At 40.4% G+C, this 19,074-nt stretch overlaps 1 protein-coding gene across 1 annotated transcript; it reads right to left on the reverse strand.

Annotated features, from left to right (window-relative positions):
- Positions 1-11,891: 11,891 nt before the first annotated feature.
- LOC127192301 (olfactory receptor 10A3-like) lies at positions 11,892-12,836 on the reverse strand. Its single transcript, XM_051149627.1, has one exon. It carries the CDS (start codon positions 12,834-12,836, stop codon positions 11,892-11,894), a length of 945 nt encoding a protein of 314 aa, XP_051005584.1.
- Positions 12,837-19,074: the final 6,238 nt, after the last annotated feature.

Consider the following 19,074-nt stretch of genomic DNA (forward strand, 5'->3'; position numbering starts at 1 on the left):
GGTGATAATGGTGGTGATGATAGGTGTGGTACAGTGGGTGTGACAATAATAGTAATGGTGATGGTGACAATGGTGGTAGTAATGGTGGTGATTAATAATGATTGTGTTGGTTAATTTGTCTTTTCAGTCACCAAGTGCCACCAGAATTTATGGAATAAAAGGTTTTGCTTACGGTTTCATGGTGTTCATTCCATGGTTGTTTGGGCCAAATCCACATGAATCCAGTGTCTTTTTTGGGCCTCCACAGTTACTGCATGTACATGGTACACAGACATACATGCAGTAAAAACACCTATACACATAAAATAAGAATGAATACATTTTTAAAAAGACTAAAAGAAACAATAGCACAGAGTAAGCATTCCTATTCTAAAAGGGAAAAACTGGAGCATAAATTGGAAGCATAAAGTAAAAAAAAGAAGAAAAAAAAAAAAGAAAAGAAAACTAAAAGCCAACATGGGAGGCCTGTATGCTGTAGCTTCATGCACAGCATGGAGAGTACATGACAGCATGATCTGAGTCCCCAGGGGATTTTAGAAGCCCAACACACACACACAGAGAGAGAGAGAGAGAGAGAGAGAGAGAGAGAGAGAGAGAGAGAGAGAGACAGAGAGAAAGAGAGACAGAGGACAGAGAGAGGGAGAGACAGAGAGGACAGAGAGAGAGACATGAGAGAGACAGAGAGACAGAGATGAGAGGGAAGAGGGAGAGACAGAGAGACAGAGAGAGAGATGGAGAGGAGACAGAGAGAAGAGAGAGGAGAGGAGCGAGAAGAGGACAGAAGAGAAGACGAGAGAGAGAGGGAGACAGAGGACAAGAAGAGACAGACAGAGACAGACAGAGAGAGAGACAGAGACAGACAGAGACAGAGACAGAGAGAGACAGAGACAGAGAGAGACAGAGACAGAGAGAGAGAGAGAGAGACAGAGACAGACAGAGACAGAGACAGAGAGAGACAGAGAGAGAGACAGAGAGAGAGAGAGACAGAGGAGAAGAGGACAGAGAGGACAGAGAGAGAGAGAGACAGAGAGAGAGACAGAGACAGACAGAGAGAGAGACAGAGAGAGAGAGACAGAGACAGAGACAGAGAGATGGCCTTTCCATCTGCATTTCACATGTCTGGCATCTCCAACATGGTGGAATATCCAATAAAGCTTAAACTTCATCCTCATATTCTGGTGCACTTTCCTTTCAGGAATGACAACTAATGATCCTGGTTCTGGCACAAATTACCAGTTCCCCAATCCTTCCTTTTAAATCTTAAAGGAAGCCAGCATGCATGCCATGCACAGTAGCTCGCCAGTAGCTTCAGATGTCCCTTAGTCTCTGGCTCTAGCAGCATGAGTGCCTAGGTGGCCAGACACGGTAAAACATCTTCATAGATGGCCTTGTATAAACTCAAAGCTCTCTTCTCAAACTAAAATACTTTAAAAGAATTAAAACCTTCCCATTTCTGATCCCGTGATGGATAAAGTTTGCCAATTTCTAAGATTCATTAAAAAAAAAAAACTTTTCCTTATTGTTGAAAGTTCATAGGTACATTTTCCCTGTAATGTCTAGAGGACATGACAAATTAACAGATGTCCTGAGCACCTGGCTCTTATTATCTTTTTACCCACTCTTCCATGAGTTTTTCTGAGCCTTAGATTTAAGAGTTGCACTAAATATGTATCAGTTGGGGGTGGGAATCCCACAATCAATTATTTTCTACATTTTGACCAATTGTGTATTGTAGAGGGAATCTCTTGTGTATTGTACGGATGCAGAACCTGTCAATTAAAAAACCTATTGTCTATAGCTTAGGTAGGAAATAGGGGTGAGCCACCCAGTAGGTAGAGGTATTTGGAGGGAGGGCCAGGCGTGGGAGACTGAGCTGGCAAGATGTGAGAAGATGGATGCATGGTGTCCGAGCTCAGGTAACCAGTCACGTGGCAGAATGTAAATTAGTATAATGGGTTAATGTAAGTTATGAGCTAGTCAGAGAAAAGCCTAGCTATATGGCCTAAGTATTTGTATAATATTTAATGAGGCTCATGAGTTGTTATTCCAGGAGCTAATGGTGTCCTGCTACTATGGTGTATCTCTGTAATAGTTTCCATCTGTTGATTGTTTGAACAAGGCCAGAATAAATGACAACACCCAGTTGACAGGTTAATACAAGCAGTGGGAAGTTTACATGGTTTCACTCCCAGATGAAGAGTTACAGGTGGCTAATGGCTGCTGAAAGAGAGATAATTGGTTGTCTCCAAGGACGAATACCACATAGGCTGTCCAATCCCAAGTGGTCAGCCCTAGACACACGCACATATAAACAAAGCTAAATAGACTCAATAGATGTCACACTCATGCATTCACACATAAATACATATATACACACATATATGTATACTATGTATCATGTACACATATATGTATGTGCATGTATATACATATATATATATATATGTAGCAACAGCTAAATAAAAGATCATGAATTTGAGAGGGATGGCATAGAAGAAGTTAGAGGAGAAAGAGGGGCAGGTGTAATATATGACATAAATGTAGTGCCCATGTATGAAATTATCAAATTTTAAAATAAAACTACCAAAACTGTTTAAACTTTCCTATTGTCCCAGTGGACTTGTTTTGTTTTTAAATAATCTTAATTATCTTTCTTCACTTCAACTTTTGTTGTATCTTTTCTGGATAAATTACACATTCCAAGTCCCTTTTTTTTCCTCCTTTTTTATCTTGAATCTCACTGTAAATTTGTCTTAGTGTAACTATCAATAACTATGCCCCATCTTGAAAGCTGAGATGTATTTAAATTCATCTCCCAGATTAATTAGCTCCACACCTCTAAAATTTAGCCCCCCCCCCCAAACGCTCAGGGCATAGATAAAACGCAGGCATGTTCTTGACTGGAATATAACATAAATAAGGTGCTTATTCCAATCTGAGACCCTTTCACTGTCCACATTTCCTATTGCTATTATGGTCTTTTTAGTTCCCACAATAATTTCTCAACAATTATCACTTTGCCAACACACAGAAGCCACCCAAAGCAATAGATGTATATTTAGCTACTAACTGTGTAGCAGAGAAGGCATGGTGGTTAAAGCAGCTTGGTTAGTGGCAGTTGGAGTGTTCTGCCATGGATTCTAACATAGTGCCACCAACAAAAGGAGAACTCAGACAAGAAGCAATGGTGGGTTGCAACCCTTAGGGCTCACACCTAGTGGCCTAAGACAACCAGGAAGGTCATATGTCCCAAAGCTACTGCAGCCTTGAAAACAGTGCCACCAACTAGAGACAGGTGTTAAAACACAAGAGCCCATGTGGTATAGTCCACATTCAAATTATATGAATCAGCCCGTGGTGCCCATAGGTTTGTGCCCACCATATACTGCTGAATTTGGTCAGACTTCAAAAATCCCATACTCTAAATCTCTCCAATATTGTTTAAAAGTCCAAAGACTCTCCAAGATTCAAGGCAACCTCTTAACTGTGAACTCCAATAAAATGAATATTTAAAAGTTGCATAATCCTAGTATACAGTGACTGAGGGTAAACACTGACTTTGCAGAAAGGAAGCGTGGGAGAATGGCAAGGAAATGCCCGACCAAAGCAAAGTTGTAATCTAACAGGGTCAACGTCAAACCCTGCAGATCTATATCCAGAAGTTGGAGCTCAGGACGGCATCATGTGGGTTCTTATGGACTTGAGTGGCCTCACCCCTGTGGGCCTATCACCTACAACAGCGTTATTTCTCTACTAAACAAGCTCCCTATGCTGTCTACAACTGCCCTATGCAGATACGCCACATTATCGATATCTCCAACATCCTGAGATCCTAGGCTGCACATTACCTGGCCTCATCAGGCTTTTTCTGGAATCCTGGTGCACATCTCAATAGCTCTTGCATTCTTTCTTCATGTATGGTAACACTATATAAATCATGACTATAATATATAAATACTATAGAAATAGTAAATAGATGCATATGTAAATAAAATAATATATAAATATATTTATAAATATATTATTTGTTAATGGAATATGCTTTGTATTTCACATTGAAATATAATATTTCACATATGTATATATCAATCATGAAAATTTATTCTGGACCCTCTTTTACCACATCCACAGTAGCCTTAAGGTGCCTATGTGTCTAGAGTAAGGCACCCTGTAGGCTTTATTTTCTTAGGGAGACCCTCCTATAGGAGGGGTCCTGTCCTCCAGCAGACAGCTTCCCTATTGTTTACTGTGACATGAAGTGTGTGGCTTCTCTTTAATGGCTCTAATCTCTTTAACCACGGGAGTCACTGTGTCAGCATCTGTTTTATCTCCAATCCTAAGGGATTCAAACTTCTTTCCTCACCAAACTACACATTTTTTCTGATCTTTCTGGTCCATTTTTGCTCAAATTTTTCACTATAACTCTGGCTAAAGACAGCTAGTAATAGCTTTTAGGGTCCAGGTGAGCTGCTGAAGAAAGACCTCAGACTCAGGCAGTAGGCAAGAGCAAACAGTGTTTATTATGCAGAGGTTTCCAGCATGCAGGGCTTAGCACCTTCACAAAATGGCGACCCTGAAGTGAGTTTGCAGGCTTAATTTAAAGACCATCAGGGAATTTCCAAGAGTGGTTAGGTAACCTTTACAGTGACTGGTTGACAATGGTCTAGGGGTTATGGAGGCACTCAGCATTGGTCCAGCACCTAGGGACTTTCCAGCATACTTACTAAGTCACTGTTTTTGGCTCAGGACAGGTGTTGGGCCAGAAGCTGGTTGGTTGCCCTTGATTTATTGTTTTTCCAGGAACTGCAGTTTTATTTTCTAAGAAACTGAAACTCAGGCCTGCCCAGCCTGAGGCTGAATCTGAAGCCCTTCATGAAGTCAGACTGCTTATAAAACTTCGTCTTCCTCAATAACCATAGCACACCCTAAATGCTGTCCTGTTTTTGAAAATGACTCCACCAAACAAATTAGTTCATTAATTTTGGAGCCAGCCAGCCTCACTCATATTTTCAGAACATGGGCAGAACAAAGCCAGATTCTTTGCCAGAATGCCACATATATGCCCTCTAGCCACTCCCAAAAGCCTTGTTTATGCCCTCTGAACCTGCCTGAGCCTGGCCTTCACTAACTGCACTTCTGTTGGCATTGTGGAATTTCTGAATGACCAGAGGAACAGCCCATTACTCTCTGCTTACATGGCCCAGGGCTTCCATAGATCCCAGCTCCAAATATTCCCATGTTCTTCACACAAACTATCTGCAATGGCTTGCTAACAACATGGTCAAGTTTACCACAGTGCAGCAACCCCACTTGTCAGTACCAATTTTCTGTTTTGATTATTTAGATCATCGCTGTAATAAAATGATGGTCAGGAGCAACTTAAAGGAGGAGTCTATTTGTACCACTGCTTCTTAGCAGAGAAGGCACGGAGGCTGAAGCAGCTTGGTCTGTGGCAATAGACACTTCATATGGGGCCAACGAGGGAGTTAGAATCCTGTGCTAGCAGGGCCAGGCTACACTCTCAAAGCTCATCTCTAGTGGCTTCTATCAGCTAGCTACGGCCAAATGCCTTCACCAAATAACATCTACTGAGGACCAAGTGCTCAAACACTTGTGTGGGAGATATTTCATATTCATGCCATAACGCCCACTGAGATACACTTCCAGCATCCTAGCACTAATGTGGCAACAGAACTCTAGCCCACCCTTTCAGATTTTTCCAGATTCCTTGCACAATCCAGCTACAAAGGCTTGTGAGCTACATGATCAGGAAGTCACACCAGTAACCACATTTCTCAGTTACCAAAGGTCCTGTGTTTGTTAGGCATTGTGTTGCTGTGATAAAAGACCAGAGAACAGGTTGAGGGAAACAACTCAGAGGAAAACTATTTCTTTTATCTCACAGTTTTAGAAAATTTAATCCATGATAAAGAGGACACAATCTCCTTATCATGAACAGAAAGCACAGAGAGAAAAGGAAAATATGACCTTCAAACACACACACACACACACACACACACACACACACACACACACACACACACACACACAGGACCTAGGCTCCATACACATATGTGGTTCCCCTAGCAAGTGGAGCGGGGTCTGTCTCTGACATGGACTCTATTGCCTGGGCTTTTTCCCCCTAGCTGGGCTGCCGTGTCCAGCTTCAGTGGAAGAGGATGTGCTTGGTCCTGATGGGACTTGATGTACCATACTGGGTTGATTGGAGGGAGGGTTCCCCTTTTCTGAAGGGGACAAGGAAAGGAGGAAAAGGATGAGAAGGCGGGACTAGGAGAAGAGGAAGGAGGAGCTTGAGGACCGGATGTAAAGTAACTAAATAAATAAATTTAAATAAATAGATAGATAAATGAATGAATGCATGAATAATAAATGAATGAATGAAAGAATGTTGAAATTCATGACCAAGTTTAGTTCTCTGGACTTTCGGCACAAAGTTTACAAGATTACATAAATTACACCCTTGAGCCACTAGGTGGCAGTGTGAATTCAATCCATTTTCTGCCATAACATATTTGCTTGGAACTGTTGGTTTTGTTTGTTGTTGCTGTTGTTGGGGATTGCTTGTTTGTTTGTTTGTTTGTTTGTTTGTTTTGTTCTTTATTTTTATTTTTTTTATTAATTTATTCTTGTTACATCTCAATGTTCATCCCATCCCTTGTATCCTCCCATTCCCCCCCCCCCATTTTCCCATTATTCCCCTCCCCTATGACTGTTCCTGAGGGGGATTGTTGTTGCTGTTGTTGGGGATTGCTTGTTTTTTAAACAAAGTCTCACTTTGAACTCTTGGATTGCCTTGGCTTCCTTGTCGACCAAGCTAGCCTCAAAAGTAGAGCCTAGAAGCTTCCTTCTGACAGTTTTCCTTGATTCACTTCCTTAGCTCTTGATTCTGAACCCCTGCTCTCCCAATCTGTGCAAACCCATCTCTGCTTAGCTTCATAGGACTCCATTTCTCCCTGTTACTTATATACCAGTTTATCTATTCGTGTTCACCTTTTACCAAGAAAACACATCGGCACAAGCCCTGTACTAAGCCGATTCACTCTTTCTATTTGGATCTCGCCGGCCCACCCACCCGTAAGGACTTCAAACTTTCTATTTGGATCTCGCCGGCCCACCCACCCGTAGGGACCTCAAATACATTGCAGTCTCTCCAATTTAAAAAGACCTCCCTCCATTAAATGCAGCCTATGCAGTAATATAATTTAGTCTAACACAGTGAACCCTATTTTTAATACTACCATTATTTTAAAAATTGCATGCAAAAAAAAACTATATATTTATAGTGTACCTAGAGCCTTTTTTCCCCCTGAGACAGGGTTTCTCTGTGTAGCCTTAGCTGTCCTGAACTTGCTTTTTAGACCAGTCTGGTCTAGAACTCAGAGATCTGCCTACCTCTGCCATGTCTGTGTACATGTGTGGGCATGTACACACATGCCTTGCTAAAATATTGTGACTCGCGTTACCGTCTCGCCAGCAAGAACGACGCTGCACACACAGGATCCTTCTGCAGTAAAGCTTTAATGCATCTTAAGAGGGAGAGCATAAGCTTACGACAAGTAAAATGGAGACCCCAAACAGCAGAAACCCATCCCTTATATAGGAAACTGTTCTCCGCTTAGGATGTGTCAGTCCCTGATTGGCTGTTACTCATCAGGCGATATGACGCCACGGGAGAGGCAGAGCACAACAAGTGGAAAGTTCCTTCGCACATGCGCAGATTACTTGTTTACCAGTTTGGGACACAGGATGTCAGCGCCATCTTGTAATGGCGAATGTGAGTGCGGCCTCTCACAAAATATAAAACAGAATTTTTCGTGTGTTGGAAACTAAAAAAAAAAAAACTTTCCTTCTAGCTCCAATTTTACACTTTATGGCAAATAGCAGAAAGAACATAAATTTGTGGATCATGTCTAGGCGAATTATGACGCTAATGGTCAACTATTTCTACCAGTAATCATCTTCTTTGTTTTATTAGAAATGAGAATAATGACTTCTTGAAGAAAAAAGTCACTTTTCTGCATTTAGTTCTATGTTTTAAAAAATATATCATAATAAACAACACTGTGGTATTTTTTTAAATACCTGGAGCCTGCATCCCTCCCCAGCTTTTGCCCTATAAGTCTGTCACCCTTGCCCCAAAACAGTCACCACTCTGAGCCTGGTTTATAAATCTCACTGGTTTCACACAGGTGTTTTAAGATTGCTCTCTCAAAATTGGATTTCAACTTCCTCCAAATAGTCTTCCCAGTCAATGTTTCATATCTCAATAACTAGGCCCTCCAACCTGAAATGTAGCCTTATTCTTGACACTTCCCTTTCTCCTGTCTGCTCCTGGCATCCAATCCCTAACCAGGCTCACTTCTTAAGTATGCCTAGAAGCATTCACGGTGTCTGCTTCCTCAGTGGCCCTCCTAGCCTGAGCCAGCGCCATTCTCACCTGGGTGCCATTGCCTCTTCCTTCATCATTCCCGTGTCCTCTTCCTCCATATTAGTTACTCAGCAGCCAGAGGATTTTCAAAGGTTCAGATCTGGCAATGTCTCTCCTTGGCACAAAGCTGTCCATTATCCAACTATGGCTACTCGCTGAAATTCGGTGTTCTCACTGTTCATAAGGTTTTGTGTGGTCTCTTCTGCTCATCTCTCCATCCCACGCCTTGCGTGCCCTCTCTAGATCCTCCTTTCCTGGAATAACTCACATCAAGACCTTTAAACACTCAGCCCCTTCTTCCTCCTGGATTGCTCCATTGTCTATTGTCCCAGCTGTCTTTCTAGATTTTCTATCAGCCTTTAAGGACTCACACAAAGGTTTAAAAGCTCATTTTCTCAAGGAATCTCCATCTTCTGCTCTTCCAGGAGTCAAGGAAGCAAGGCTTTCTTCTTATTGCATCACTGCATCCTGTTTCCTTTGTAACAGTTATCACAATTGTGACTATGTTTGAGCACCTGTTTAATTTGCTTAAAATAAGTTCCTTTCATTAGACTATCTTTCCTACCTTGCTGTTCCTGGAACACCACCAAAAATGTGATTGCATTAGGCCTCCATTACTGGGTTAACAGGCTGTAAGGGCATGAAAGTGAGTTAAAGAGATCAGTGGCAAAACTAGCTCATAGCTGTACGAAACGTGCTCCCCAAGAATGGTGCTGGTGAGATGAGAGTCTTGCTGCCACTCTAGAGTGTCAAGCAAGCCACACTTTGCCATTCCTTTGTGTCAGAATAATCAGAGCAGAAACAGTGATGACATATATATACAAAGAAACTTCTCACATAACAGGAAGAGATTAAAATCTCAAATGGTAAGAGTTTGTGTGCTCAGCAAACACAGTAGAGATCAAAAACTAAGCATATGGTCAAGGTATACATTTACAGAATGAACATATTCATTGTCCAGTTGACTTTAAGCCTCGGGTTTTTAGTAAGTCTTCTTTAGTAAGTATTATGTATCATGAGAAATAGAATTAAATACCCCTAAAAATACACACATTCTGATTCCCATGGAATGGTGTAATCATGCGTTACAAACTGGATGGCTTCAACAAAAGAAGTTTTGTTTTATTTTTCTGAAGGCTGGAAATTCAAACATTGTTGCAAAATGTTTATTTATTCTGGGGAGGAAATGGCATGTGGCCATGATTCGAGAATAAAAAAAATAGAAACAACTAAATAATCACATTTGTATCTCATGATGGGTGATAGGGACCTATCCATTCTTTGACCAGTACAGACATATTTCCCTATTTAAAAAAAAGTCCATCAGGCTCCAAACACAAATCAGATGATCAGAGACTTTGCTATGAGAATGTGTCCTCATAACAACAGAAGCCACACCCATAACCCAAATGGCCTGATAATACAGATATGGGGCACTTTTAGATGCCTTTATTTAATATGAATTATTTTCTAAAATGAATAAAATGGTATGTGACAAAGAGGACAACAATGACTTCAGAATTGGGCTTTTTCTTGAACATCTGTAGTCACAAGAAATTGAAAAGCATGAAACCAAATAGTTTACTGACTCAGGTGTTTTGGGTGTTCTCTTGTACTGCACCCATGTCATCACAAGAAGTTGGAGGAGAAGGTCTGGAGGTGGCTCAGAGGTTAAGAGGACTCACTGGCTGTTCTTCCAAAGGTCCTGAGTTCAAGTCCCAGCAACCACATGGTGGCTCACAACCACCTATAATGAAATCTGGTTTCTTCTTCTGACCTGAAGGCAGAACACTGTAAACATAATAAATAAATATGTTTTTAAGTCGGAGGAGGAGAATAGACATTCTCAGGTCAAAGGTCACTCCTGATGACATGGGGTTAAAATGGAGCCTCCTAGTCTTTGTGTTATGGTCTGAGAGGCAGAAAGAACTGACCAGACAAGATGAGGGGGCCAAGGAGACACAGACACAACAAGATGAAGATGTATATTACCCATGGTGCAGATTTGTTGAACATTAGCAAACGACAGATAGTCAGCTGTTCATGTGAACTATGGCCATGTGTTCAGGTCCATTGCCTTGGTCTATTCTAATGCATGAACATGTCTTGGATGTCAAAGAACCCCAAAATAGGTTTTAAAACTATGCACACACTCTTGCACCAAATATTTAAATATATATAAATATATGAATGCGACCAAATTGTACATATGTGGATGTTTTGCCTGTATGGCCCTTAGAAAATAATGTACTTCTGACACTTTGCTAAACCAGCATAAATCCTTTATACACTAGACATCTTATCCTTATACCCACACAATACTATAGTGACCAACCCTCATCAGAGAAGCCTCTCTTTAAGCCACTGGGGACCATTACAGAAGGTATTTTGAGCCTCCCAAATATATCCATTAGGGTTTTTTTTTTTCAGACCAAGCATCACAAGTTTTTAATGGACTAGTGAGGTATATAAATATAAATATAAATATAAATATACAAGTATATAGTTGTACAACATTTTCATAATTGCACAAAAGTCTCTCATACATAGTGACAACCAGCATGAGTTCATGGGAAAGTTTTCTTTGATGGCAAAGAACGGGTTGTTCTTATGGAGCACAGTTTGGTGAGATAGACTACATCATTTAAAAAAAAAAAGTGTGTTGTCTAACACAGAACCCTCATGCTATAATACCAACCTTCCAGGAAGTATGGGCCTACTGGTAATTTAAACAATCAATACTTTATGAAATATCATGGTTGGGAAGGCACTTTATGATAAACCATGTTAATTTCTGAACCATTAGGGTTTTTTTACTCATACATTTTCACTCTAGAAACAACAGAAGTCATCAACATATCTGTTACTTTCTTGAAATTCTTGGTGTTTGTGGGTCTCAATACACCTTTAGAGTCATTTTTAAAAAGTAATTCTTCAATAGTTATTCAAGCTGATGAAAACTGGGCTGGAATAGTAAGTACTACAGAGAGAGACAGAGCAACTGCTTAACAACAGTGTGGCTGTGAGTTGAATATCAGAATTGCACAGACAAACCCGGATACACGTCCATATCAAACTAGATGGAATGATAAGTCATAGGTGAGGAGGGAGAGAGAGAGAGAGAGAGAGAGAGAGAGAGAGAGAGAGAGAGAGAGAGAGAGAGAGAGCATTCAGCCCATCAGATGCCCAAAAAACAAAGTTTCAAATGTATGAATATGTGAAATTAAGAGTTAGTGAAGCATCCTCTTAATGACAACACTGTAACAATAACCTGGATAGCCACAATTCACAAATATATGCAGATTTTTACATCATATTATAAAATGTATACATTCTTTAAAACAAATGACTGAAACATTGAAAGAGGAATCCCCCTTTCCACGATTTACTAAAGTAGGGTTTCTTTGAATGGTTTCCAATTGTCACATGGCTTCTCAGCAACTCAGATGGTGTGTAAAGCCACTTTTCTTTGCCATACTTTCACCACAGCCCTTTTCATCTCTTTGTTTCTCAAGCTGTAGATGAGGGGATTCAGCAGAGGGGTCAGCAGAGAATAAGCCAGTGACATCAGTTTCTTGGTGTCTGGCGAGAGCCTGGATTTAGGCTGCAAATAAGTCATGCACGCTGTGCCATAGAAGAGGATAACAGATGTGAGGTGAGAGGCACATGTGGAAAAGGCTTTCTGCCTCCCTGTGGTGGATGGCATCCTCAGGATGGCAAAGAGAATTCGAGTGTAAGACAAGAGAATCAACAGGAAGGGAACCAGGACGACCAAAATGGTGCCTGTAAAGGCGTAGACCTCAAACAGGAACGTGTCTGCGCATGCGAGCTCCAGCACTGCTGGGGTTTCACATGATATATGATTAATTTTCCTAGGACCACAGAAAGGGAAGCTAAACACCCATGTGGTCTGCACAGTAGCTACCATGATCCCCGAGACCCATGAGAACGTCACTAGTTTCATGAAGACCCTTTTGTTCATAATCACCGGGTAGGATAGAGGATGGCAGATTGCAGCAAATCGGTCAAAAGCCATCGCCCCCAGGAGAAAACACTCGGTCACACCAAAGAGAAGAATGAAATACATCTGGGCAAAACATCTCCCAAAGGAAATGGTCGCTTTCTCACTACTCAGAACCACCAGCATTTCGGGCATAATGGCTGTGCTGAAGCTCGCTTCCACCACAGACAAGTTCTGCAGAAACAGGTACATGGGGATGTGCAGGCTCCGGTCCAGAAAGATGACAGTGACAATGGTGGCATTTCCTGTCAGAGTCACCAGATAAATAACCAAGAAAACTCTAAACATGTGTACTCGGAGTTCAGGAAGGTGAGAAAAGCCCAGAAGGATGAACTCCGCCACAGAGCTGTCATTCTGTCCCTTCATTACAGGAGTAGAGTCCTATAATGTCTCAGGGACATAGTGTATGCCAAATGAGTGTCCAGTGAAATATCTCCAGCCTGTACTGACCCCAGCACGGAGCATGAGAGGAGGGTACCAACATCACAATTAGCAACTTGGAGGATGGCTTACAACTTGCATTAATGAGTCCTTGAAATATAAATGGAGGAATAGATAATTCTTGCTAAGAAATCTGGCCTGAAACATAAAATACTGTCAATTTTCTATCACAAGCTGTATTCTATGTAGTTTGAAATTTAAACACAGCTTTAAAGTTAATAGAAATGTTGTCTTTCTTTTTTTCTTTTTTCTGTCTTTTTTTTAAAAACAGTGCTTTGCCTGCATGTATACTTGCACACCAGAAGAGGCCACCAGATCTTATTATAGATAGTAGTTAACCACCATGTGCTTGCTGGGAATTGAACTAGGGACCTTTGGAAGAGCAGCCAGTGCTTTTAACCTCTGAGCCATCTCTCAGCCCAGAAATGTTTTCTAAAGCTTATTTTAACTATACCATCTTATAGGCATCTCTTGCTTTATGCAGTATTAGGTAAATATAAAATTTAAGATCATAAAAAATAAAGTACATAAATAAATATTTATGAACTTAACTCAAAAATTTTTATAATAACCTAATAATTCAGTTATGGAAATTTTATATGCATTTTTATTACTTAGTGGCATCCTTTTTCACTGATATATGTTACATGTGTATTTATATGCATATATATAATATATACATATTATTCCAAAATACAACTTTCTCAGTCCATATAATGTTACTTGTATCTATGTTAAAATATTTACTGCATTCAAGACTAGAAGAATTGAATGGAGCTGTTAAAAAGTAACAGCACTGTTAATGATCACACAGACAAAGGTGTATTTTTAAATGTGCTCATAGTGGGTAATACTATAGTTTCGTGTGAAGTGGCTGCAAGCTTACCAAATTCTGCCCAGACAAGAACTAGCCACATGTATTAGAATTTAACCATAAGTGACATTTTGAGGGGTGAATATCAGTGCCCATCCTTGTAGCCATAATAGCTTAAGAAAAAAAAAACACTTGAGGGTCATTACGGAGCTGATTTGAGAGTTTCCACTCCTCCCTCTCTGTCTCTCTCTCTTTGCTTTCCCCAGTCCCCTCCTTTTCCAAACGTTCATAAAATCATTAATTACTCAGCAAATTCTGATCAGCAACCAACCATTTCCTAAACTCTGTGTGGTCCCAAACACATTTGAGTCCAGAGACCCAAACAAACAGCAAGCTACATGAGGCAGGCAAAATTACTCCTTAACAGATGTCCCCCCAACACTTCAGAACTCTTAACTCTGGCTCCCACCATTTCTTTCCCTATTATTACAAGTTGTATTTCCATATACAAAAACGCAACCCACCATAAGAACGTAACTATGAAAAACAAAGTTTGTGTTTGCTTCTTGGAGATATGTGCAATGCCTACAAAAGTCTTTGGTCCATAAGACATATTAAGACAGCATTCCTAACACAATGGAAGGGCTATGAATTACAACAGCCTTCAGTTCATGCCAAACCATGTCGTAGAAGTTTGTAATATCCCCAGCACAAAGAAATGGACATCTTGAGTCAAGTAATAGAAATATTAATTGCTTTGATCTGACAATAATACACTGTATAAATAAATTGAGATGTAGCACTATAGTTCATAAGTATATGCAATGACTGTGGGTGAATAGGCATATACAAAGACTATATATGGACATACATATTATTTTAAAACTAAACAAAAATTAAAATAATACTACTGTGAGTGATAAGAACAATTGAGCAATTGTTCTCTTATTAACTTACGCTAGTGTCTTAGATAAGTCAGACAAATGCTACAGTGGGCATGACATTCAGTAGGCTTCAACCTCCAGATGAGAAGAGGAAGCACTGAGCTCAGTAACCAAGTGTTCTAGTCAGAAATTCTAAGCTATGATTATGTATCAAAGTATTGGTCCCTGAAAAATATGTTTGTTCTTCTTTCTGAAAAAAAAAATTAAAATTATCAAACACAATCATGAAGAATCAAGAGATTTGCCTGTGCCTGATAATCCCTGAGCACTGAGGTATCCTTTTCGGAAAGTCTCCAGCAGTCAGTGAAGAGAACTTCAAAGGAGAAACCCCTAGTGACAAGCACACAACACAAGCAGAGGATGTACTTTCTTACCTAGTGTATCTGTCTTGGTAATTTCCATGGCCCAAAGCCTATTCATAAATAAGACTTAGGGCACTGATTTGGGAAAATTACATGACAGTCATGTGCCTTAATTATTCTCTCTGTAAAGAACTTGAAATCGCTTCAACTTGTACCCTCAGGTGAGAGAGCTCAAGGGAAGAAACTTGGAGCATCACTTCTCCCTATCTCCTTTGGGGCCAAACCTCTCTCACACAAGAGACTTCCTCATGGCATCTCCCTGTACAAATTGAGACGAAAGAAGAATTAAGACTGTAAACAAGGAAGCAGGGAGGTATGGGATGCAAATTAGTGTAGAGAATTTAATTAGACAGTATACAGTCTGTTTAATGATGGAAAACACGTTTAAAGCAAATAGGTCCAAGCCTGTGCAGTAAAAAGCATGGGTGTTCCGGACCCAAGAAGTTCTACATTTTCCAAAATAAAAATGGTGATGCCAAAAATTTTTGAGGAAAAAGATCTATCCCCATAGTTGGTCTCACATATAGAGATGAGGGTGTCAGAAGTCTAGACTAGCAGGCTTTGACTTTGAGAACCTCACTGAGCAGTGCTTCTCTTATTCTCTCTATAGAAGTAAGCACCTTGTTCTATATAATCTGTATCCAACAGTAATTGTACCACATAATCTCAAGGAAGAGATTTTCCTTCTCCCAACTCAATCCAAGCACCCCTCCTAAATCACACATTTTAATGGGATGACACGCCCAGACATGCAGTGGTCTCAGAGCATGCCTCAGAGATAGGAGGTGCTGCCACATGTGAATTTCCATTTCCTTCCCCAACATATCTCACTAGGGCTTGTCTCATACTGTTATGATCTGTGTCAGCATGTCATTGATGACGTTTGCTAAGTATAAGCAACTTGTGAGAAGTCATCAAAATTAAGAATGACCTGTGTCTCTTCTATGTGTATCCGTTAGGTTTCAATGAAAAAGTGCACAAGGTGGACACATGCAATAGTGGATTAAAGGAAAACAGCAGCAATACCAAGGCCAAAATGTCATTCATTTTGCAGTAGTTTTGATATAGTCTATGCAATATTCTAAGTGACTTGTTTACTGTTAGAACATGGACCTGGACCTCTAGACCACAGACCACAGCCCATTTCAGGTCTAGTCTCCCGGCGGCTTTCTCTGAGCAGACAGTTAAGGAGCAGTCTGTAATGTGAGTTGATTATCTCTTAGTGTGTGGTGCCTGGCTTCTCAATGCTTTTATCACATAAGCTATGTTGACCTAAAATCATATGATGTGAAATTCCCCACCACCCCTAAAACATTATATAAGGCAAATTTTTCCTTTGTTCTAAAGATTGGTCCAGACTGGGGTATGGGGGCAGATGTTGCTTGGGCAAATGTTCTGAAAACTTTTCTCGAAAGAGACTCCTCTGTACTCTTCCTGTTACCTATCATCTGCCTATCATCTACCTATAATCTATTTATCTATTATCCATCATCTATCTATTGTCTATCTATCTGTATCTAAATCTCTTTTTTTAAAAACTCTTGCCAGGACAGTTACCATTCCACATTACAAAATAGAATTTTTCAGGCTGTGTCTTGCCTTGGCTCTCTCTGTTTCACAAATAGCACTTGACCTCATTTTGAATGCAAGCAAGGCCCTCTGAGATGGGTGCCACTGCAACGATGGCACTAGAAGAGGAAGGAAAGTAGCTCGCAGAGGATAACTACAGATGATAGGGAGCTTAATAAAGCCATGGTCTCCATCACACCTCTGTACCATGTTGTGTGAACTTTTCTTAGCGAACATGAACAAATTTCTATTCACAGTAGATAGGAAGCTGACAGCAAGCCAAACTTAGTAAGTCAGTGAGTTTTTTAAGGTTTCTTACTGGAATACTGGCAAGGGGTGGGTTACAGGAGCAGGAATGACTCTTAAGTGGAAAAAGCAGAATGGGTGACAACCGTGAGACCTGCAACCCTAGAACTTCCTTGAACAACAATTTACAGGTGACTAATAGGTCAGGGAATCTCCCTCCTCAACAAGTGTTCCTGTTTATATAACTTTTAGAGGGGTCTTGTGAATCTTGTAACTTCCTGAGACTGGTGATTTTTTTTTCTTTTTCTTTTTTTACTTTCTGAGCATTGTAAGTTTCCTTTATTAAAGAACCTCTTTCCAAGATGGAGTATTTCAGGTCACAGGGAACCCAACGAATCTCTTCTGAGTACCACGATTTGATATATGTGGTGAGTTCACTCCTTGCTGTCTTGGGCATCGCAAATTTTCATGTAATGCCCTCTTGGATGCTGAATTGGAGAACAACTGCTGTTCGTTTGGGATGTAGGACAGAGAGCATTATAAAGGAGACATCCCGTTATACAGTATTGACCTCTGAATATTTGACAGATTTATCTTCCCTGAGGACTTGGAAATAAACATAAAGAAGCAATGATTGAAAATGTCCCACACAGAGTGTTCCGGGGGAGCAGGAGACACTCAGACAACCAGGGAATTTAAGCAGGCACTCGGAGAAACTGAAGTACTCTTTATTAGTGTGTGGCAGGGCCCTAGCAAATGCTTAAGTGGTATAGCTTCGAGCATGAATATTTCATAGATTCTATAGGATACTCAGCATTTGACATAACCTTGTCAACGTGACCATCCTGGTGTGGTCTCTCTTTCCCTGCCCAAGAATAAACTTTCTCTGCAGCTAAGCAGATCTCACAGAAACCGTGTGTGGCCTCTAGTTACGATAGTTTTACCTTTAGCCCATAGAATGCCCTATCTAAGCAGTTATCAGTGACGCCATTTCTCAAGGGGGAAGAGCAGACATTTGCTTCCTCAGGAAAGAGTAAGAGGCTCTAGCGTGGAGGCTTACAAAAGCATGATTCAGTAGTTCAAGTATTTGAAGAATTTTATTTAAAATATTTAAACCAACTATTTAACTATGTTAGAAACAAAACTATGACCTATATTATCTCCATATAATTCCATATTCTCTAAGCATAACTTTATAGTACCCTATCTTGTTTGTGTCTTATATTAGAGGCAGAGTTTCTTAATTTGTTTTCCTATCCCTATATAACTTAACATGTCCTAAGTAAGCTTGTTAATAAAACCATCCTATTTTATTTTGACAATTGTTAAAAACTTAGTATTCATTGTTTTTTTTTAAAAAAATGATATTTCTTCTCCTTATCAATACTATAAAAGTCTGTGCCTATAACAGAAAATGCTAAGGAATTAAAACAACAGTAGACACCCTGCCTGAGTGACAAAAGGCACTCCCAGAGGTCATAGGTTGCTAAGCGAAAAGCTTAGTGCCAGGAGTAGGTTACCACTCTATGAAAATTTTGGCCAGGGAGACCTTTAGGGCCTTCTCACACAATCCAGATCCCAGCCGTGCATGTCCAGCCCTCCCAGAGCTCATCCTGTGAGCCCCATTCCGGTACCTTTTTGCCCCAGGTGTTTGCTTTCTTCATTGCTTCCTGGAATTCTGCCAAGCACAGGTGGCGCTCAGAACAGTTGGTGGGAACAGGCAGAGAACAGGGTTCTGAGGCTGGGTATTCACAACCCTGCTGATTATAAGGGATTCAGCCCAATGGAGAATAAATCAACTCCTGGAATGACAGGATAGTTGGCGATAAGAACTTTCAGGAGTGGTCATCTTGAATTGTGCTCCACTGAGGAAAATTACTGGTATGAATGTATGCAGAAGCAATCCTTTGCTCCTGCCCAAGAAAAATGCTTTTAAAAAAAACCTTTTATCTAAACAAATTATCTCTCTAGGAAAAAAAATTACTCTGTTGGTGTCCTGAAGCTCTCTCCAGGAGTCTGCCTCATCAAGGTTCTTGGACTCTGTAGAAACCTGAAAAGAATAGCAATTCTTAAACAGCATGATTTATTGTTATTTGATTGCTTTGCTTTGTGGTGCTGGGAATTCAACCCAGGACTTTGAGCATGCCAATAAGTTCTCTATATTTAAGCACTATGCTCTGCCCTTGTGGTTTGGTTTGGTAGAAAGAGCTTGTTTGGGATTATAGTTG

Source organism: Acomys russatus, chromosome 7, assembly GCF_903995435.1.
Source record: "Acomys russatus chromosome 7, mAcoRus1.1, whole genome shotgun sequence".
NCBI lineage: Eukaryota > Metazoa > Chordata > Mammalia > Rodentia > Muridae > Acomys > Acomys russatus.

What these genes read in the sequence shown, in the direction of transcription:
- LOC127192301 (XM_051149627.1), bottom strand. Translation starts at nt 12,836, where the DNA reads ATGAAGGGACAGAATGACAGCTCTGTGGCGGAGTTCATCCTTCTGGGC.